The 23,876-nt window shown below is 37.1% G+C and overlaps 1 protein-coding gene across 1 annotated transcript; it reads right to left on the bottom strand.

Annotated features, from left to right (window-relative positions):
- Positions 1-10,875: 10,875 nt before the first annotated feature.
- LOC133254401 (olfactory receptor 1165-like) lies at positions 10,876-12,763 on the bottom strand. Its single transcript, XM_061428676.1, has one exon. The coding sequence runs from the start codon at positions 12,050-12,052 to the stop codon at positions 11,111-11,113; it is 942 nt and encodes a 313-aa protein (XP_061284660.1). The 5' UTR covers positions 12,053-12,763; the 3' UTR covers positions 10,876-11,110.
- Between the last annotated feature and the right edge of the window lie 11,113 nt (positions 12,764-23,876).

Genomic DNA, 23,876 nt, shown 5'->3' with positions numbered 1-23,876 from the left:
TGTGGGCAGGGAGGGTACACATGCCATGAGCGAGGGCAGGCCCAGTGTGGCTGAGACACTGCAAGCACACGCCAGTGTTACTTGTTTGCAGCATCCCTCCCTCCCCACAGTGTGACTGAACAAGTGAGCTCCGACTCCCCTCCCCCCCCCCCAAAAAAAAAGTGTCCACCTCCACCTCCCTTGTGTCAGGGCGGAAATCAGACACTGAAGAAACCAGCAAACAGAAGAAGCTAAAACAGAGGGAATCACCTTGGAAGTGACAGGTGCAATAGATTAAAACCCTGTCATTATTGCCGACTACATAGGAAGGGGCCTATACATCTTGAGAATTATATGCTGGACCAAGGAACTATCCGAAAATGAACTGACCCCACACTGCTCACAACAACAAAAGAGAAAGTCCTAGATATATTTTTACTATTTTTATGATCATTCTTTTTTTTTTTAATTAAAAAAAAATTTTAAGTCCTCTATTACTCCTTTAATTTTCATTTTCATAACATACTATTACTTTGCAAAAAAAAAAGACCCTACTTTTTAAAGCAAACTTCATATACATATTTTTAAAATAATATTTGTGACTTTGATTTCTTCTTCTTCTTTTCTTTAATATTGTATTTTTGAAAATCCAACCTCTATTCTAGATTTTTAATCTTTGCTTTTTGGTATTTGTTATCACTTTTGTACCTTTAAGAACCCAATCTTCAGTACCCATTTTTACTTGGGAGCAAGATTACTGGCTTGACTACTCTCTCCTCCTTTGAACACTCCTTTTTCTCCATCAGGTCGCCTCTGTGTCCTCCCTCCCCCTTCTCTTCTCTACCCAACTCTGTGAATCTCTGTGTGTTCCAGATGGTGGAGAACACTTAGGGAACTGATTACTGGCTGGATCTGTCTCTCTCCTTTTCATTCCCCCCTTTTATCCCCCTGGCCACCTTTGTCTCCTTCCTCCCTCTTCTCTTCTATATAACTCTGTGAACATCTCTGAGCGGTCCAGACTGTGAAGTGCACATAAGGAAGTGACTACTGGCTAGCTTGCTCTCTCCTCTTTTGATTCCACCTCATCTCATTCAGGTCACCTCTAACTCCCTCCTCCCTCTTCTCTTCTCCATGTAACTCTGTGAACCTCTCTGGGTGTCCCTCACTGTGGAGAAACTTTTCATCTTTAACCTAAATGTTTTATCAATGGTGCTGTATAGAAGGAGAAGGTTTGAGACTACTGTAAAAATAAGACTGAAAACCAGAAGCAGGAGGCTTAAGTCCAAATCCTGAGAACATCAAAGAACTCCTGACTCCAGGGAAAATTAATTGACAGAAGCTCATCTAACGTCTCCATACCAACACTGAAACCAAGCACCACCCAAGGACCAACAAGTTCCAGAGCAAGACATACCACACAAATTCTCCAGAAAAACAGGAACACAGCCCTGAGCTTCAATATACACACTGCCCAAAGTTACTACAAAACCACTGACATCTCATAACTCATTACTGGACACTTCATTGCACTCCAGAGAGAAGAAATCCAGCTCCACACACCAGAGCACTGACACAAGCTTCTCTAACCAAGAAACCTTGAGAAGCCACCTGTACAACCCCACCCACAGTGAGGAAACTCCACAATAAAAAGAACTCCACAAACTGCCAGAATACAGAAAGGACACCCCAAACACAGCAATATAAACAAGATGAAGAGACAGAGGAATACCCAGCAGGTAAAGGAACAGGATAATTGCCCACCAAACCAAACAAAAGAGGAAGAGATGGGGAATCTACTTGATAAATCATTCCAAATAATGATAGTGAAAATGATCCAAAATCTTGAAATCAAAATGGAATTACAGATAAGTAGCCTGGAGACAAGGATTGAGAAGATGCAAGAAAGATTTAACAAGGACCTAGGAGAAATAAAAAAGAGGCAATATACAATGAATAATGCAATATATGACATCAAAAACACTCTGGAGGCAACAAATAGTAGAATAACGGAGGCAGAAGATAGGATTAGTGAAGTAGAAGATACAATGGTAGAAATAAATGAATCAGAGAGGATAAAAGAAAAACGAATTAAAACAAATGAGGACAATCTCAGAGACCCCAAGGACAATATTAAATGCTCCAACATTTGAATCATAGGAGTCCCAGAAGAAGAAGACAAAAAGAAAAACCAAGAGAAAATACTTAAGGAGATAATAGTTGAAAACTTCCCTAAAATGGGGGAGGAAATAATCACTCAAGTCCAAGAAACCCAGAGAGTCCCAAACAGGATAAACCCAAGGTGAAACACCCCAAGACACATATTAATCAAATTAACAAAAGTCAAACACAAAGAACAAATATTAAAAGCAGCAAGGGAAAAACAACAAATAACACACAAGGGGATTCCCATAAGGATAACAGCTGATCTTTCAATAGAAAGTCTTCAGACCAGGAGGGAATGGCAAGACATACTTAAAGTGATGAAAGAAAATAAGCTGCAGCCAGAATACTGTACCCAGCAAGGATCTCATTCAAATATGAAGGAGAGATCAAAAGCTTTTCAGACAAGCAAAAGCTGAGAGAATTCAGCACCACCAAACCAGCTCTCCAGCAAATGCTAAAGGAGATTCTCTAGACAGGAAACATAAAAAGGGTGTATAAACTCGAACCCAAAACAACAAAGTAAATGGCAACGGGATCATGCTTATCAATAATTACCTTAAACGTAAATGGGTTGAATGCCCTCAACCAAAAGACAAAGACTGGCTGAATGGATAAAAAACCAAGACCCCTATATATGTTGTCTTCAAGAGACCCACCTCAAAATAAGGGACACATACAGACTGAAAGTGAAGGGCTTGAAAAAGATATTCCATGCAAATAGAGACCAAAAGAAAGCAGGAGTAGCAATATTCATATAAGATAAAATAGCCTTTAAAACAAAGGCTGTGAAAAGAGAAAAACAAGGACACTACATAATGATCAAAGATCAATCCAGGAAGAAGATATAACAATTATATATGCACCCAACATAGGAGCACCACAATATGTAAGACAATTGCTAACAAGTATGAATGCAAAGGGGAAATTAACAATAACACAATAATAGTGGGAGACTATAATACCCCACTCGCACCTATGGATAGATCAACTAAACAGAAAATTAACAAGAAAACACAAACTTTAAATGATGCAATAGACCAGTTAGACCTAAATGATATCTATGGGACATTTCACCCCAAAACAATGAATTTCACCATTTTCTCAAGCACACACAGAACCTTCTCCATGATAGATCACATCCTGGGCCATAAATCTAGCCTTGGTAAATTCAGAAAAACTGAAATCATTCCAAGCATCTTTTCTGACCACAATGCAGTAAGATTAGATCTCAATTACAGGAGAAAAACTATTAAAAATTCCAACATACGGAGGCTGAACAACACGCTGCTGAATAACCAACAAATCACAGAAGAAATCAAAATATGCATAGAAATGAATGCAAATGAAAACACAACATCCCAAAACCTGTGGGACACGGTAAAAGCAGTGTTAAGGGGAAAGTTCATAGCAATACAGGCATACCTTAAGAAACAAGAAAAAAGTCAAATAAATAATCTAACTCTAAACCTAAAGCAACTAGAAAATGAAAAATGAAGAACCCCAGGGTTAGTAGAAGGAAAGAAATCTTAAAAGTTAGGGCAGAAATAAATGCAAAAGAAACAAAAAAGACCATAGCAAAAATCAACAAAGCCAAAAGCTGGTTCTTTGAAAGGATTAATAAAACTGACAAACCGTTAGCCAGACTCATCAAGAAACAAAGGGTGAAAAATCAAATCAATAAAATTAGAAATGAAAATGGAGAGATCACAACAGACAACACAGAAATACAAAGGATCGTAAGAGACTACTCTAAGCAATTACATGCCAATAAAATGGACAACGGGGAAGAAATGGACAAATTCTTAGAAAAGTACAACTTTCCAAAACTCGACCAGGAAGAGATAGAAAACCTTAACAGACCCATCACAAGCACGGAAATTGAAACTGTAATCAAAAATCTTTCAGCAAACAAAAGCCCCGGTCCAGATGGCTTCACAGCTGAATTCTACCAAAAATTTAGAGAAGAGCTAACACCTATCCTAGTCAAACTCTTCCAGAAAATTGCAGAGGAAGGTAAACTTCCAAACTCATTCTATGAGGCCACCATCACCCTAATACCAAAACCTGACAAAGATCCCACAAAAAAAGAAAACTACAGGCCAATATCACTGATGAACATAGATGCAAAAATTATTAACATAATTCTAGCAATCAGAATCCAACAACACATTAAAAAGATCATACACCATGACCAAGTGGGCTTTATCCAAGGGTTTCAAGGATTCTTCAATACCTGCAAATGAATCAATGTAATACAACACATTAACAAATTGAAAAATAAAAGCCATATGATTATCTCAATAGATGCAGAGAAAGCCTTTGACAAAATTCAGCATCCATTTATGATAAAAACTCTCCAGAAAGCAGGAATAGAAGGAACATACATCAACATAATAAAAGCTATATATGACAAACCCACAGCAAACATTATCCTCAATGGTGAAAAATTGAAAGCATTTCTCCTAAAGTCAGGAACAAGACAAGGGTGCCCAATTTAACCACTACTATTGAACATAGTTCTGGAAGTTTTGGCCACAGCAATCAAGGAAAAAAAAAAAGAAATAAAAGAAATCCAAATCCAAAGAAGAATAAAACTCTCACTGTTTGCAGATGACAGGATTCTCTACATAGAAAACCCTAAAGACTCCACTAGAAAATTCCTAGAGCTAATCAATGAATATAATAAGGTTGGAGGATATAAAATCAACACACAGAAATCCCTTACATTCCTATACACTAATAATGAGAAAACAGAAAGAGAAATTAAGGGAACAATTCCATTCAGCATTGCAACGAAAAGAATAAAATACTTAGGAATATATCTACCTAAAGAAACTAAAGACCTTTATACAGAAAACTATAAAACACTGGTGAAAGAAATCAAAGAGGACACTAATAGATGGAAAAATATACTGTGTTCATGGATTGGAAAAATCAATATAGTGAAAATGAGTATACTACCCAAAGCAATCTATAGATTCAATGCAATCCCTGTCAAGCTACCAACCGTATTTTTCACAGAGCTAGAAAAAATAATTTCACAATTTGTATGGAAATGCAAAAAACCTCGAATAGCCAAAGCAATCTTGAGAAAGAAGAATGCAACTGGAGGAATCAACCTACCTGACTTCAGGCTCTACTACAAAGCCACAGTCATCAAGACAGTATGGTACTGGCACAAAGATAGAGATATAGATCAATGGAACAAAATAGAAAGCCCAGAGATAAAGTCACACACCTATGGACACCTTTTCTTTGACAAAGGAGGCAAGAATACACAACGGAGAAAAGACAATCTCTTTAACAAGTGGTGCTGGGAAGATTGGTCAACCACTTGTAAAAGAATGAAACTAGAACACTTTCTAACACCATACACAAAAATAAACTAAAAATGGACTAAAGACCTAAACGTAAGACCAGAAACTATAAAACTCCTAGAGGAGAACATAGACAAAAGACTCTTCGACATAAATCACAGTAGGATCCTCTATGACCCACCTCCCAGAATATTGGGAAAAAAGCAAAAATAAACAAATGGGACCTAATTAAATTTAAAAGGTTCTGTACAACAAAAGAAACTATAAGCAAGGTGAAAAGACAGCCTTCAGAATGGGAGAAAATAATAGCAAATGAAGCAACTGACAAACAACTAATCTCAAAAATATACAAGCAACTCCTACAGCTCAATTCCAGAAAAATAAATGGCCAATTAAAAAATGGGCCAAAGAACTAAATAGACATTTCTCCAAAGAAGACATACAGATGGCTAACAAACACATGAAAGGGAGGTGAGGGGTGGTTCAGGATTGGGAACACGTGTACACCCGTGGCGGATTCATGTTGATGTATGGCAAAACCAATACAATATTGTAAAGTAATTAGCCTCCAATTAAAATAAATTAATTAAAAAAAAGTACTTGGACAGCAAGGAGATCAAACCAGTCAATCCTAAAGGAAATCAAGGCTGAGTATTCATTGGAAGGACTGATGCTGAAGTTGAAGCTCCAATAGTTTGGCCACCTGATGTGAAGAGCCTACTCACTGGAAAAGACCCTGATGCTGGAAAGATCGAGGGCAGGAGAAGAGGGCAACAGACGATGATATGGTTGGACAGCATCACTGAGAGTGGACATGAATCTGAGCAAACTCCAGGAGATTGTGAAGGACAGGGAAGCCTGGAGTGCTGCAGTCCATGGGGTTGCAAATAGCTGGACTCGACTTAGTGACTGAACAACAACAGCAACAAAGGACAAAATTTTATACATTTCTAAACCCCACCAACACCTACTATAGCACTATTCATAGACAACATATATAATTACTCTTTTAGCTATTATTCCTGAAATAAACCATCTCAAAGAGAATGGCATTAAAAAAAAAGAAAGAGACAAATATAATCTTGATGGCAAAAACTAACAAGTAAAAGGCAATAAAAGAAAATTACAGAACAATCTTACTAATGATCATAGAATTTTAAATTATACATTAAATATTGACACATTAAACAAAGCAACTAAGAAAAAGGTAAATATATAATACTTATAGTAATTTTCTCAGCAAAAAAACACATATTTGGATTAGAAATTTTTTAAAAATATGTTACCACAAAAAATATTTTTATTTATTTATTTTTATTTAAATTTATTTATTTTAATTAGAGGCTAATTACTTTGCAATATTGTATTGTTTTTTTCTAAATTTTATTATTATTATTATTGTTTACTTTACAATATTCTATTAGTTTTGCCATACATCAGCATGAATCCACCACGTGTGTACACGTATTCCCAATCCTGAACCCCCCCTCCCACCTCCTTCCCCATACCATCCCTCTGGGTCATCCCAGTGCACCAATCCCAAACATCCTGTAACCTGCATCGAACTTGGACTGCTGATTCGTTTCTTACATGATATTATACATGATTCAATGTCATTCTCCCAAATCATCCCCCCTCCCTCTCCCACAGAGTCCAAAAGACTGTTCTATACATCTGTGTCTCTTTTGCTGTCTCGCATACAGAGTTATCATTATCATCTTTCTAAATTCCATGTATATGTGTTAGTATACTGTATTGGTGTATTAAAGGAGCTAAAATGAGGAAAATTAGCTTGATAAATTCAACTCACTAAAAAACAAAATATAAAAAACAGACACATACAAAAAAACATACATGAGATAACTTTGCTTAACATTTTAAGCATGAAATGTGGAGTATTGATACTTTCCTTGTTAGATAAGGAAGTCAAGGATACACAACTTTACTGTTTATTCAAAATTGTACTAATGTTTTCAGCTAGTTAACCAAACACAAGAAAAAAACAAAGGGAATAACATTGGAAACAACATATCCAGAAAATATTTGATTAGAGATTGTATGATATGCATGTTGAAAATCCAAAATAATCTACAAATAAATTATAAAATTATTAAGAGATATTTTTAGGGTGGCCAAAATGCTTTGAATCTCAATTGAAAAACAATACACATTTTACAAATGACATTTAAAATAGTATGAAAAATAATCACAAATTGAGATTAAATTTAAAAATATGTAAGAACTTAAAAAAATATATGATATATCTTATACTGTAAAATATGAAGTAGACCTAAATAAACATAATAATGTAGCATGCTTATGATTTGGAAGACTTGAGGATGCAAACATCATTCTCTACAAATCGATCTACAATTGTACTGTATTTCTACATTAAATCTAAACAAGAATAATTCTAAAGGTTGTTTCAAAAGGTAAAGATAAAGAATATCTTAAACACTCTGGAAGATTAAGAGTAACTTTTTAAGAGTTGCTCAACTGGATGCAAAGCCTATTAGTTAAGGGTAGTTGTGATTATAAAACATCTAGAAGCATACAGAAAGCCTAGAAATAGAACTATAGATATACTAACGTTTACTTTATGAATATTCTGGCACCACAGGGCAGTGTTAAAATGAGTGAATTTTTCAATAAGTATTTCTGGGGTAAATATATGCTGATAAGTCAAAATATAAAGTTAGCTTATAGTCATGCCCCATCAAAATTTACTCTCAGTTTGAAATAAATTAAAAAATCAAGGTAAAAAGAGAAAATAAAACCCAGAATTGAAAATAGAGGGAGTAGAATATAAAATATAACACTGTATGAAATTTGTGATAATTTAGCACATAAAACACAAATATCTTTATTGTTTTGGAGGTAAGAAGTGGATCTTAAGTAAGACATTAGAAGCATTTCACTGTGTAAAGAAATGGTTTGATAAACACTGATTCATTAATTCATTAAACATAAGGAAATGTGTGCCCCTAAATACATCATGAACCGATTGAACAGACAAGCCACAATCTAGGAGAAAATATTCATGATACACATATCAGAGGACTTTTATTTAGAATGCATAACGAAATACATATTTCATAATAAAATATTAATAACCTAATAGAAAAATATGTAAAAAATAAAACAAACCCAGAATAGGCCCTTCACAAAGAAGTAAGACAAGCCAAATGACTAATAACTAAATTATAGGAATTCAACCACATTAGTAAAGTGGAACTGAATTCATCACCAAAATGAAGTACCTCTACTCACCCACCAACCTGAAAATATTACAATGTCTGCTATTACAGTATTATATGTTGGCTGCTGCTACTGCTGCTGCTTCTAAGTCACTTCAGTTGTGTCCGACTCTGTGCGACCCCATAGATGGCAGCCCACCAGGCTTCCCCGTCCCTGGGATTCTCCAGGCAAGAACACTGGAGTGGGTTGCCATTTCCTTCTCCAATGCATGAAAGTGAAAAGTGAAAGTGAAGTTGCTCAGTCGTGTCCAACTCTTCGCAACCCCATGGACTGCAGCCTACCAGGCTCCTCCATCCATGGGATTTTCTAGGCAAAAGTACTGGAGTGGGGTGCCATTGCCTTCTCCAATATGTTGGCAAGACAGGACAATAATTAGAACCCACAAGCAATATAGTTGGAATTTAAACAAATCCATTTTTTTGGAAAATTGTTTGATGGCACTTAGCAAAAGATCAGAAATAAGCACCCTTTGATCCAGAACATTCAGAGACAGGACATACCTCACACAGTGAGTGCTCATGTGCAATGCAGCACATACTTGTGTAAGAATGTTCATGCAGCATTTCCATTAAAGACAAAAATAGTGAAATAACCAGGAGTGAAATTGCTGCTCATATGGTAGTTCTATTTTTATCTTTTGTGTACGTGTGTTCAAAGCTCCATACTGTTTTCCATACAGTATGCAATTGGTTATACCAACTTACATTCTCACCCACAATGCACAAAGTTTCCCTTTACTCTAATTCTCTCCAACAATTGTTATTTGCAGAATTTATAGAGGAAAGGAGAAGGGGCAATTTAGGAGTACAAAGTATACAAAATATTCTGTATAAAATAGATAAGCTACAAGGATACCGCTGTCTAGCACCATTAAGTTATACCTATTATCCTTTGTGTTCTGTGCTGTGCTCAGCCACTTCAGTTGTATCCAACTCTTTGTGACCCCATGGACTCTAGACCAGTAGGCTCCTCTGCCCATGGGATTGGGTTGCCGTGCCCTCCTCCAGGGGATCTTCCCCACCCAGGAATCAAACCCATATCTCCGGCATCACCTGCATTGCAGGCAGGTTCTTTACCCACTGAGCCACTAAGTTTTTTAGTGTATAATCTAAAAACATAATGAATCACTATGTTGTGCATCTAAAATTATTATAACACTATGAATAAATAATACTTCAATAAAGAAGAGGAAATAGCCAAAAACCATTTGTAGTAGTAGTAGTATGAATAAACATATTACCATATCAATGTGTTTACTTTGTGGAACATTCTTCAACACCAAAAATGGAACTACTGTTACAGTCAATCACTTAAATTCTTTTGAAACAAAATGCTGAGCCAAATAAGCCAGACATAAGGGAATATACTCTAAAATTTTAATAATACAAATTTCAAAAGTGATAAAGTTAAGTTTTAACTCTCATGACCTATTCTCTGTTTAGATGAAAAATCTTTGAACTCCTCAATGGAGTTTGCTCCTAGAGGCATCAGAGAGGCACACTGACTAGAAAAATGCTTATAGAAATGCTGTAAAGAGCTGATAATGTCTTTAATTTCTTGAAGAAAGTAACATACAGGGTGATTATACAAAATTACTTGTCTATCTATTTATCACATTTCATAATTTGAGAGTGAGAAAAAGAGAAAGGAAAGGAAGAGGAAAGAAAGAAAGAAAGAAGACATGGAACAGAAATCATTTGCAAATTCTGAGGATTTTAGGATGTGGACAGCCTTTGGCTGTGCTGTGCTTAGCCACTCAGTCTTATCTGACTCTTTATGACCCCATGGACTGTAGTCTACCAGGCTCCTCTGCCCATGGGGATTTTCCAGGCAAGAATACTGGAGTGGGTTGTCATGCCCTCTTCTAGGGGATCTTCCCTACTCAGGGAAAGAACCCAGGTCTCCCATATTGCAGGTAGATTCTTTACCATCTAAGCCACAGGGAAGCCCATGGGCAGCATTTAGACAATCATTATTTATTTTGCCTAAAACACTCTGAATGTGAGACATAACATAATTTTATTTATTTATTTTTTAAAACTGAAGGTGATACTTTAAAATCACAGTACAGTTTAAAAATCACATTGTATTCATATGATATATAATTTTCTCAAGAGATTGTATCTCATTGTGTCTCAGTCACCAAAGAATCAATTTGCACTTTGGGAGACATGAGTTCCATTCCATTCCTGGAAGATCCCCTGGAGGAGGGCATGGCAACCCATTGCAGTATTCTTGCCTGGAGATTCCCCATGGGCAGAGAAGGGGTTGCAAAGGGTAGGACACTAATCAGCGGATAAGCACACATTTGAAGAAAAATGTAATAACCATAAACACACTGTAAAAAGCACATTTAAGAAAGTGCTTTCCTCTATCTCTCTTCTCACTCAAAATTACATTGGGTGAGAAAACATTTTGGTGTTCACTAATTTTCTGATGGTCTCCTTCACAGCATTATTTCTAAGGCTGTAGATAAGGGGATTTAGCATGGGGATCACTACTGTGTAAAGCACAGTGGCGAATTTGATAAAGAGCCGTGAGTTTCTGGAGTTGGGTACACAATAGAGAAGAAGAATGACCCCATGGAACATGGTGATGGTGGTCCGGTGGGAGGAACAGGTGGAGAAGGCTTTTTGGAGTCCACCAGCTGAAGGCAGCTTGATGATTGTGACAATTAAGAAAATATAGGAGGCGAGGATAATCATGAGACTACACATCTCATTGAGAGTAGAAATGATAAAACATATCATCTGACTGTAAGAGTCAGAGCAAGAGGCAGAGACAATGGCAGAATACTCACAGCCAAAGTGGTGTATGATGTTAGAATTGCAGGACAGCTCCAAAAGAGAATGTGTGATTGTCAAGGAACACATTCCACCCCATGTGTAGGTTCCAGCGACCAGGAGGCTGCAGAGCTTAGGAGACATAGCAACCTTGTAGAGAAGGGGGTTACAAACAGCTGCAAATCGGTCATAGGCCATCACTGCTAACATGAACATCTCCGTAATCACAAGTGTGCAACCAAAGAAGAATTGCATCATGCAACCCACATAAGAGATAGTCCTTGTGTCCACAACCAAGATCTCTAAGAGTTTGGGTGTGATTATACAAGAGTAACAAAAATCAAGAAAGGAGAGATGTCTGAGAAAGAAGTACATGGGGGTGTGAAGTTTGGGATTGATTCTGATGATCACAATCATACCCAGGTTCCCCACCACAGAGACAGTATAGACAGCCAAGAAAACCAAGAAGAGGGGCACCTGGAGCTGCGGGTATTCTGAGAAGCCCAAGAGGACGAAGGTGATTCCAGCACTCAGATTTCTCTCATCCATCATTATGGTTCCTGCCAGGGAAAACCAGAGAGTTCACCCTAAGCAACCAGACATGACAGAAATAGAGGGTATTTTTTCCCATCCTGGACAGGGGACTGGTCTGCAGTGGTGAAGTCTGGGATTTCCCAGGAATGCAAATAAGACACGGTTGAAGCTCAAACAGTATACCGTGTGTCTACAGGTGTGGAGCATGCAAGTCAGCTTCTGATGGAGGGGCAAGGAGAGGATGGACTGGGAAGAACTGAGTGTCACTGTGACTCAGAAAATGTTCTTGTTTGAATTTTCTCAACCTTCTCAGCTTTGTCTCCTTTTTCTCCACATGGATAATTCCTTTCTTTAGCTTCATTTAATTTAACTTGTTGATTGCACTTGCAAATTCTTATGTTTGTTCAGGCCATTCTAACTGCTCAGGATGTCCTCTGTTTTTCTCTCACTTTTCCTTAGTGCTCTCCGATCAGAGAGAGGCTTCCCAGGTAGTGCGGTGGTAAAGAATACTCCTGATCGTGCAGGAGATGCAAGGGACATGAGTTCAATCCCTGGGTCAGGAATATCCCCAGGGGAAAGAACTGGCAACCCACTCCAGTATCCTTGCTGGTGAAATCTGATGGACGGAGGAGCCTGGCGGGCTACAGTCCATGGAGTCGCAAGTCACACAGCTGAGAGTTTCAGCACCCACCTCATCAGAGAAGCCTCAGGTTTACTTTCCCTTAATGATTTCACCAACTAGCCAACCCTTGGTAAAAGGTCCCATATTGTATCTCCTAGAGAATATGAATGATGTCTTGTTAACAATCTATACTCTTTAGTCAGGTCAACTTGCCTTCAAATTTAACCTCAGTCATTATTAATATGTCTCTGACAACTTAAGCTCTCTGAAATCTTACCTTTAGAATATAATTCTAAGAATTTGTTTTTACTGCACAATTATGTATAAAATATAACTTAAATTAGTGAATTAGTTTCTAAAATGTTTAAGACTTTAATTTCACATGTAATAATTGCCCCCCAGTAAATTTAGTTTAGAATACTGGAGTGGGTAGCCATTCCCTTCTCTAAGGGATCTTCTCAACCCAGGGATTGAACCCAGGTCTCCCACATTACAGGTAGATTCTTTACCAGCTGACTCACAAGGGAAGACCAGAAATACTGGAGTTCATAGCCTATCACTTCTCCAGCAGATCTTCCCGTCCCAGGAATGAACTGGGGTCTCCATGCATTGCAGGCAGATTCTTTACCAACTGAGCTATCAGCGAAGTCCAACTAATTATTTTCTAAAACATTTAAGACTTAAATTTCACGTGTAATAAATGGCTCCCACCAAATTTAGTTTCTTCTCTTGTTTTCTAATGCTGTTTTTCATGTTTACTTTGAATTTGAAATATATAACCTCAAAATATTCTACAATGTAGCACCACCTATAATTTTATGAAGTCTGAAATGGTGCAAATAGTGACTAAGAAGTAGAATAAATGCGTACACAGAGGAAATCTTTTTCTTACTTAATTCTTTTCTAATGTTTCCTTCTTAGCTGCACATTTCCATTAATGTCTCAAGCCATCAAGGCATAAGCTTTGTTTTGTCCATCTTCCCCTGTCCTTTTCTGTATCTCTATGATTTCCTTTCCATCCAAGGTTAAGGTTGTGAAAAATGTAACCAGGGCAAAATGAACATATTCTTCAAAATACACTCCCATCTTTATTGCTATGCTTTTGAACTGTGGTGTTGGAGAAGACTCTTGAGAGTCCCTTGGACTGCAAGGAGATCCAACCAGTCCATTCTGAAGGAGATTAGCCCTGGGAATTCTTTGGAAGGAATGATGCTAAAGCTGAAACTCCAGTACTTTGGCCACCTCATGCGAAGAGTTGACTCATTGAATAAGACTCTGATGCTGGGAGGGATTGGGTGCAGGAGGAGAAGGGGACGACAGAGGATGAGATGGCTGGATGGCATCACTGACTCGATGGACGTGAGTCTGAGTGAACTCCGGAAGTCGGTGATGGACAGGGAGGCCTGGCGTGCTGAGATTCATGGGGTCCCAAAGAGTGACTGAGTGACTGAGTGACTGAACTGAAGCGAACTGAACTGAACACATCTGGTGGCTCAGAGATTAAAGCGTCTGCCTGGAATTCGGGAGACCCGGGTTCGATCCCTGGTTCGGGAAGATCCCCTGGAGAAGGAAATGGCAACCAACTCCAGTACTCTTGCCTGGAGAAGCCCATGGAGGGAGGAGCCTGGTAGGCTACAGTGCATGGGATCGCAAAGAGTCGGACACGACTGAGCGATTTCACTTTCACTTTTCACCACACATCTATTTAGCAGCTGTCTTTATTTAGCCTACCTACAGCCATCCTTCAGGGCTAATTTTCATTCAATCTTAATTTAAAATCATGCTCAAATGCTCGACCATATTCAAAATCATCTGCATACAATTCACCTGCAATGTGAATTCTTCTGTCCAGATTTCTGTGATCTCTAAAAGAGCTAAATTACCAATGCAGCAGACATAAGAGACACGGGTTCTATCCCTGGGTTGGGAAAATCCCCTGGAGGAGTGTATGGCAACCCACTCTCGTATTCTTGCTTGGAGAATCCCATGGACAGAGGAGCCTGGCGGGCTACAGTCCATAGGGTTGTTCATAAAGAGTCAGAAAGGACTGAAGCCTCTTAGCAGGCACAGTATCACTGCATTATCTAGACTGCTTGATAGCTACTTCTTTTGTTTTACTGACTGCAGCAATTTTGATTTTTGTGCACAAAATACACACTTTTTGGTATATAAAACCATTATTACTTTTTAATATCAAATACCAGGCAACATATTTCAGACTACTTTGGGGTTTAATTCAGAACTCAAGTTTGCTGTACTGCTCCAAATTGCTTTCACCTGCATGATTTTAAACTCAAAAAAATTAATGCAAAGTCTGGCATATCTCTCTACAGTTTTATAGATTTCTTTTTAATATTTCCCTAATTTTTTTTATTTTTTATTGAAAACAAATACTACTACTTGAATGTCCACCAAGGACATCATTCAGCTATATAAGCAAAGTTCAAAACCAAATGCGTCCCATGAATCTTAAAGATATAAAAAATAAGTTCAATATCTTGTGTTCTTCCCCTGAAATGAGTGAAATGAATACCATTTCACTGCTACTAGGGTTGCATAGGTGTTACTCTGCCAAAAATACTGTTAATTTCAGTTTCCCACATCAGAATTAAAGTAAATCACTTAATTTAAACAACTCACTAGAAGCCATGTAGTCTTTATAGGTTGATTTACTGAAGACTTCTTTAATTTAAATAAGAATCTTGAAAAGTATTTAACAAAAATACTTACATTTAATGAAAATTGTTGTAGCTTGTACTAAGAGTATTGTAACCTCTTCCAAAGTATATTTCAGTAAAGTAATTAAGAAAATTATGTTTTTTTCTCATTAAAAAATAGAGACACTCCCAAGGGTGAGCCATATTGTGAACTCAACTCAGGGACCATGCTGTATATTTGTGTCTACCTGAGTGACTTTGGGGATTCACACCCCAGACAATTGTGATTGGGATGTTTTCCATGAGCTACAAACAAGGCAATTTAAAGAAAATCCCGTACTCCTCATTATACATTTAGAGTATAATTTATTTTAAATCATTAACCCATATAGGAAGCCTGAGCATGTTTATCTTCTCATCTTAGAAAAAATAACACTAGCAATCAGCCTGTTTATATTTATATTTATCATGGAAGACGTGAATTTCAAAATTCAGAAAGAAAATCACAATTACTGTTCAATAGAACAAGCATAGTGTTGTTTCTGTGTTATGTTTATTTCGGTCTTTCCTCTAAGTTTTCTTATTTAGACATCTACATTTTGTAAAAATCACATTCAATATCACACTGAATAGAAATATGATATTATGGCATTTGCAGTTATTATTATATCCCAATATTTCCCTGTTTTATTAAAACTTGTTGAATATACATTTTTCGATAATTAAATTGATAAAACCTATCAATTGTGTGGTATATGAATGGTCTATTTCATCATAATAAACTGCTGCAGAATCAGTGGCTTGAAAAACACTCATTTATGAATTCACAATTTTGTACGCCCAAAGTTAGGCACAATACACCTGGTCCCTCTATTCAAGTTATCGCAAGGCTGAGATGGAAGTGTCATTAAGTTTCTCACCTAGAAATTGGTTCTCTTGCAAGCTCATTCATGTTGTTGGAATAATTCAGTTCCTTGAAGTTGTAGAAATAGGGTATTGTTTCCTTGACATCTGTTTGGGGTTATTCACAGTTCCTAGAATCCACTCCTAGGTATCCACTTTGTTTTCTCCACACAAGTCACTCTCACACTTCAAATCTCTCTTTCAACACCCTCTTATAATTCATGCATCTCTTTAAAGAGGGATTCAAGCATTTTTAACAAATCATCAGATTATATGAGACCCACCAATCAGGATAGTCTTCTTTTCTTATGATCAACTGATTTAAAACTAGTTATAATTTAAAATTATTTGCCAGCAGCTCCCAGATTAATGTGTAATTGAATGGCTAGTTGAAGATATGTGTACACTGCCGGGGACCAGCCCCAGCTGATCCAGGGTACTCGAAGGAGAGACGGCGTCGGTGAGGGTCAGGATACGATAGCTTCAATTAGATATTAATTAGAGATATAAAGAGTAATAGAATAAGGATAGCTCAGTAGGAAAATTCAGTGGAGAAAAGAGGCTGAGTAGCTTGGTTTACGCGGGGGACCAATAAAACTTCAAGACAAGAAGCTTGCACCACTTACGTAGGCCGCAGGCGTCCTTCCATTCTCCTGAAGGAGAGGAGACACTGAGGCCTCCCCGGTCAGATCTTAGAAGCCCAGGCAAAATTAGTAAGCTTGGTGGGTTCCGCGCTCCAGATGGAGACTCAGCCAGAGGGAGAGAGAGACATGGGGAGACCAGTATTTTGAGAAACTGATCCCAATTCTTTATTTTCCATGGTCTACTTTTATACACTGAGATGTTATGCAAAAGTCACGCGGGGTCAGCAGTCCTGACTTTTATCAAAGTCAGGTGCTTCATACAAATGTATACAGAGGTCTTAGGGGTGTTACATCATCTTCTGGCCAGGGGGCCTGCTGACAATTTACGACCCTCTCCTTGTGACAGCGGTCAGTCAATCAGGACACTTATTTCTCCAGGGCTGATTATTCTCAAAACAGACGCCACCCAAATAAAGTTACATTCCTACAGGGTGAGGGTGTAGTGGGTTTTAGTTAAGGAAAGAATTTACTTAGCCTAAGGTCTAACGTGATTAATATCAAAGGTTAATTCTATATATTCATTAATATGTGTAAGGGCAGGGGATGTGGAGACTTAGCAACAAGCATTGGCTCAACAAATGAAAAACCCTTCACCAACACAATTTCCAATCAGCCCATTATACTTATACTAATAGTTTTCTAACTTCTCTAAAGAACCTGTTTTTAGAGGGTTTAACGCATCTTGTGCCTCTCACGGTTGGGAGGCTGTGAGCAATCACATGTGGCTGGACGAGCCTGTCAGGCAGGCTAGAGAACCTTCAGAGGAGTTTGTAGGTTAAAATACTCTTATCATGCCCAGGAATTATTATTAACTGGAGCTCTAGGTTAACTCCTTCTCCGAAAGAGGTGGTGGGGGACAGCCCCCCGTAAAGTCAGAGGTGTAGGTAAGAGCACAAAGTAGTAAAGTAGGCAGGCTCTGGTTATGGGGGTAGACGCTCGAGGATTTCCAGGGGGACTCCTGAGGCTCGATCCCGCCTTTGCGTATGTCGAGCCTCCTTCCTCATGACCTTTGCCATGGGTGGAGTACCTCACTCTGGCCCCCAACAGTACACCAAATGGTAGGGAATCTTAAGGACTAGTTTACAGTTTTACTTGTCACTCATGAGGTCAACATTTTTTTACTCTCTCTATTAATACCTCATTCTATTTAAAATACCACCTACTTGCATAAATGTTTTACTTAGGCGAAGAAATTTAATGATCTGTGATTCCATCTTAAGAAGATAAAAAAGCAAACATCATTTTTAATCTCACAATAAATAGGAGGAAAAATGAGAATGGTGATCAACAAAATAGAAAATGGACAGTGAAATAGAAATAAGGGATTGAGCAAAACTAAAATTCTGATGTTTAAAATGATACATAAAATCAATCATCTGTTAGATAAATTGATTACAAATAACAGATCATAACACAATTTCTACTCAAGAAAAAAAAACGGGACTTCATTACAGATACTGTCAATGTAGAAAAAAGAATTAGGGAGTATTATGTATAATTTTCTTCAAAAAAATTTGACTACCTAGTTGATGTAGAAAAATCATTTGAACCATACAAATAAACTTACCAAAGATGAAATGCAAAATATGAATAGCCTCTATCTTCTTATGAAATTGCATTTCAGTTAAAAATCTTCCTACAAGGAGAACCTCAGTCCCATACTGCTGCTGCTGCTAAGTCACTTCGGTCCGACTCTGTGTGACCCCATAGATGGCAGCCCACCAGGCTCCCCTGTCCCTGGGATTCTCCAGGCAAGAACACTGGAGTGTGTTGCCATTTCCTTCTCCAATGCATGAAAGTGAAAAGTGAAAGTGAAGTCGCTCAGTCCTCTCCAACCCTCAGCGACACCATGGACTACAGCCTTCCAGGTTCCTCCATCCATGGGATTTTCCATGCAAGAGTACTGGAGTGGGGTGCCATTGCCTTCTCCGCAGGCCCATACTATTAAATGGTAAACTCTGTCAAGTATTTAAATAATAAATAGCACAAAAAAGTGCATGGATATTTGAATAAACAGAGCGATAAGAGATATATGCAAGACTTTTTCTTCATCCCATTAATATAGCTCATACTCAAACTGGAGGCATTGGGATTTGAATTCAGTCAGTCTGGCCCCAAAGTTTATGCTCTTAGTTAAAAAGTTATGTCATTTGATTGCAACTGGGCCATAAAGATTCTTAAAGGATAAGTTTATGATCATGGGTTTTATAGTCTCACAACTGGGAAGGTGTCAGTTAAAGGAAGGACTTGATTAGAATTTTGCTCCAGAAGGATGATTCAGACAGGAAGGGGAGGAGAGGCTAGAGGAAGAAATAAAACTGGAAATGTTATTTAAACTTGATGTTGTTACTATCTTGCCTATACCTTGTGTGAAACATGTACTTAGGATTGTGTTTATTTGTATGTGACAGCTCTCTAATTCCCAAACATCCATGTACATAAGAATATTCCAAGAGGCTTGTTTAAAATGACCATTCCTGGGTTTCTCTCCCAAATATCCGTGAGTTCAACTAATTTCCCAGGTGCTTCTGACAGAGGTTCTAAAATACCTCTATGATAGAAACCAAAGATTTCTGGATTTGATTTTCAGCTACACATATCTAGAATCCAGTGTTGTGCAAGTACAATGATAGAATTCCTTGGCCTGCTTCCTGACTTTCAGGAGCTCAGGATTTGGTTGAAGAGGCAAAGACAACTCAATCAGCAAAGTGCAAAACCTGAAAATGATTAATTAGTTCAGAATGTGTGAATCATAACTTCATAGTTTAAAAACTGATAGCTGAGATGCAGGTTACTGGCAGCCATAAGTATGTATATGTGTATATATATATATATTTGTCCCCCAGTAAAAAATGAATTTCTCAAGGAGGCAAAAATTGTAAATGAAGGTATGAAGTTTATTTTTAGAGACATAGCAAAACAAGTGGGAGAGCACACAGAGAAACTGTTAAGATCGAAGCAAGGCAGAAAGGCATGCCAGAAAAGAAAGCGTGTGGGTGTCCCCTACAGTGAGGAGGAGCCACCACCAATATTTCGGATCACTTTCTGAGTTTTTGGACATCTCTGGTGTTTCATGGGTTTCCCTGGTGTTTCAGAGGTAAAGAATCTATCTGCAGGCAGAGGACATGTGTTCTATCTCTGTATCAGGAAGATCCCCTGGAGAAGGGAATGGCAATTCACTCCAGTATTCTTGCCTGGAGAATCCTATGGATAGAGGAGCTTGGCAGGCTACTGTCCATGGGGTTGCAAAAGAGTCAGATATGACTTAGTAACTAATCAACAACCATCAACACCAACACCAGACAAAGATGTTGTAAACAAACAAAAAACATAGATCAAGATAACTAATGTACTTCATCTCAGAAATACTGAATGAAATATTAGAAAATAAAATATCACAGTATATAATAGGAAAATAAACAATGACTCAGATGGAAAGAAAATAAAATGATTACCTGTATAACAGTAAAGAAGATATATAAGAAAATTCCTTCAACCTGATAAAGATCATCTACAAAAATACCTCTAGCTAATATTATGTCTAGTATAGAAACAGAAAATAGGAAAAAAATCCTACATAAAGTAAAATAACTTGATTTTCTCCTAACTCTGTGTATAACAGCCAAGAAAATAATGTCCTTAACCACTTTTAATTAACATCTTATTTTAAATTTTTGTTGAATAAGGAAATAAAATTATAATTACTGAAAAGTAGAAAGTAAAACTGTCTTTATTTGCCAGCTAGATTCTGTATATAGACAGTCCTAAGGAATCTACGATGAAAATATGAGAAAATAATAACAGAACACAGTAGTGTTGCATAAATGAGTATATATAAAAATATCAATTGCATCATTGTGTTCTAATGGTGAGCAAATAGAAATGACTGTTTAAAAGTGTAATTTGCAAGACTTATTCATGCAAACACGTATGTGTGTGTGTGTGTTTTCTCTCAGTGGTGTCCGCTCTTTGCAACCCCATGGGCTGTAGCCTGCCAGCCTCTGTCCATGCAGTTCTCCAGGCAAAAATACTGAAGTGGGCTACCATTTCCTTCTCCAGGGGATCTTCCTGACCCAGGGATTGAATACAGGTCTCCTGCAAGCATAAGGATTATCAAGAAATTATTGATAGCTAAGTTGTAACCCCTGAATACCTTCATTACACCAAAAGAAAGTCATTTCTGGTATTCATCATACTGGTCAACAGGTCATATTTTTCACAATGATAACCTATTTTTGACATTCTATACTCTAACAAGAAAGTGATAATGTTAGTCAGTCAGTCATCTGACTTTTTGAGACCCCATGGACTGTATTCTGCCAAGCTCCTCTGTCCATGGAATTCTCCATGCAAGATTACTGGAATAGCTGACCATTCCTTCTCCGGGGGATCTTCCCAACCTATGGATAGAACCCTGGTCTCCTGCATTGCAGGTGGATTCTTTACCATCTGAGTCCCCAGAGAAACTCATACTCTTATCAGGAAGAGGTTGATTTCTATTAAAGACATGGATGCTAGAAACATTTGTCACAGCCATCTAAGAAGTATGAACTTTTCGATTAAAACTCTAGGGAACTTCCTTTGGATTTGTACATTCTTGAGAGATGTTAATTTAGATATATGCATAGTATTACAGCCAAAAAATTTTTAAATTAATCACAGTAATTTCAATAGTTAATATTAGGATTACTTAAAGTTTCTTGTAGCTAAAACAATTTTATTAATGTGAGTTGAGAAAAATCAACCATTCAGAGTGGAATAAGTTTTGTATTTAACCAAATTATTTTTCTAGAACTGTAATTTGCATGAACTATGTATCTTCCCTTTTATTTTAATATGTTGGTTTATGATTATTAATTCATAACTATTAAACCACTTTTCAGTTTCTGGAATAAAATCCAATGTGTTAATATTTTGTCTTGAATATTCATTAACTAACCTCATGAGACAAATTGATCTATAAATTTATTTCTCATAATAGCTTTCTTCGAACTGATTGTTAAAATCTGACTAAGTGAATACAATGCCCTATTAATATTCTCTCAGTCTATTCACTAGAAAGATTTGTGCATGATTGACAATATTTCTTAAGTGTTTGGAGAAATTCACCAACATAATAAACAGGGCATAGGATTTCTTTGTGCGGAAATTTTTTAAAACAAATTCCATTACTTTGGGCTTCCCCAGTGACTCAGTGGTAAAGAATCCACCTGCAATACAGAAGATGTCAGAGATGGGAGTTTAATCCCGGGTCAGGGAAATTTTCTGGAGAAGGGCATGACCACCCACTCTAGTATTCTTGTCAGGAAAATCCCATGGACAGAGAAGCCTGGCAGGCTAAGGTCCATGGGGTCACAAAGAGTCAGACATGGCTGAGCACACACAGACATCCATTACACTAATAGATCAGATTTTACTTATATTTTCTATTTTTATTGTATAAGATTGAATGCTGCTTTTTCAAGGAATGTGTTTATTTCATTAAGATTTGTAATTTCTTAATATAGATTCTTCACAATATCTTATTATTTGCCATGCCTGTAAAATTTTATCAATGCCAATTTTTCCCACTAATCAGTAAAGAAAGAGATAAAATTTGGATTATTTTTAACTGAATATGTCAAACTCAATACATAACATGCCTTTGTTGTCTCTCTCTTCCCTCAGAAACCAAATCAATCATAGTAATGATAATGAGAAATAAATAAAATGGCAAAGCCAGATTAGTAAAAACAATGGTGGGATTTCCCTGGGGTACAGGGGTTAAGATTCTTTGCTTCCACTGCAGGGAGCACGGACTTGATCCCTGGTTGAGAAACTAGGATCTCACATGCTGTGCAGCACAGCCAAAAATAAAAATGAATAAATTAAAACAATGGTAAAATAAAACCCAGCTAATATGATCTCATCATAACTTCAGAAATGTGTAATGATTATGAAGGAGCATAGATGAATGAAGCAGAGAAGGCATGGTTACAGCAAAGACTGCTTGAACATGCAGAGCTAAAGAACAAGTGATGTAAATTTTAGAGCCCCTAATAGTCTCAGGCTTTAAAAGAATGAACATAATAAATACTGAAGTTTGTATGAAAATGAAATGGTCAAGGATAAACAGGATCCACTTACATGGAAGAAAAGATGTCAGAAGTTGCTCTAATGGATAGTGAGATTTACTTCAAAGTTACCATAATTAAGAAGATGTGATAATGGCAGGTACTTCAAAGGAATATAAGAAAGACTTATTAAACTGAATGAGGTAGATTCATGATTAGGTCCAGGTACTCAGAAGCATCTCTGTTAATCTCATTATAATTTTTTCATACTTCATTATTGATGAAGAGCATTTCTTTTCCTTTGGATTATGAGTGCAAACCTGAGACATAAACAAGTATTTGTCAGAAGAAAAGAAAATACAGCAGTTCTTAACTTGGGCTTTATCACTGAGTAATCATCATATATCCCTAGAAATACATTTAACTTTTTCTCAGTATTCAATTAAACACCTTTGATTGAACCCTATTATACTGGTATTCAAAAAATGAGTGATGCCTACAGAGACTAGCTATTATTTTCAGGATCTTCTTGCTTAAAATCAGGTAATACTTTTATAAGGCTAACTCAAAACTCCTCATTTTACTTGGTGTAAAATAAAGTTTTGAGAAGAGCTAAAAGTTGCATTTTATAAAATTGAATCAGAAGAGTTAGTTATGAGAACCTAAGTGCAAATTTAACCCTAACCCTAACACTAACCCTAACCTTAACCCTGACGCTAAACACAGTTATCATCTGTGTTTGCAGCATTGTTACAAATCACAATATAAACTGTAGCATAAGAAATGAGTCTCTAACTATATATCCCTTTTCATTACTCTGACTTACTTAATGTATTATTTCTCTATTAACTGAGAAGTAATTGTAGCTCATCTGACCATCAAAAAAATGTAAAATACAACATACAATTTATTTGAAACATAATCATATATTTACTTATAATAAAGATAAACTGGCATCAGAAA

The sequence above is a fragment of the Bos javanicus genome, chromosome 9, assembly GCF_032452875.1.
Source record: "Bos javanicus breed banteng chromosome 9, ARS-OSU_banteng_1.0, whole genome shotgun sequence".
NCBI lineage: Eukaryota > Metazoa > Chordata > Mammalia > Artiodactyla > Bovidae > Bos > Bos javanicus.
Note: the sequence above shows the minus strand (reverse complement) of the source record. Positions and strands in the feature narration are given on the sequence as shown.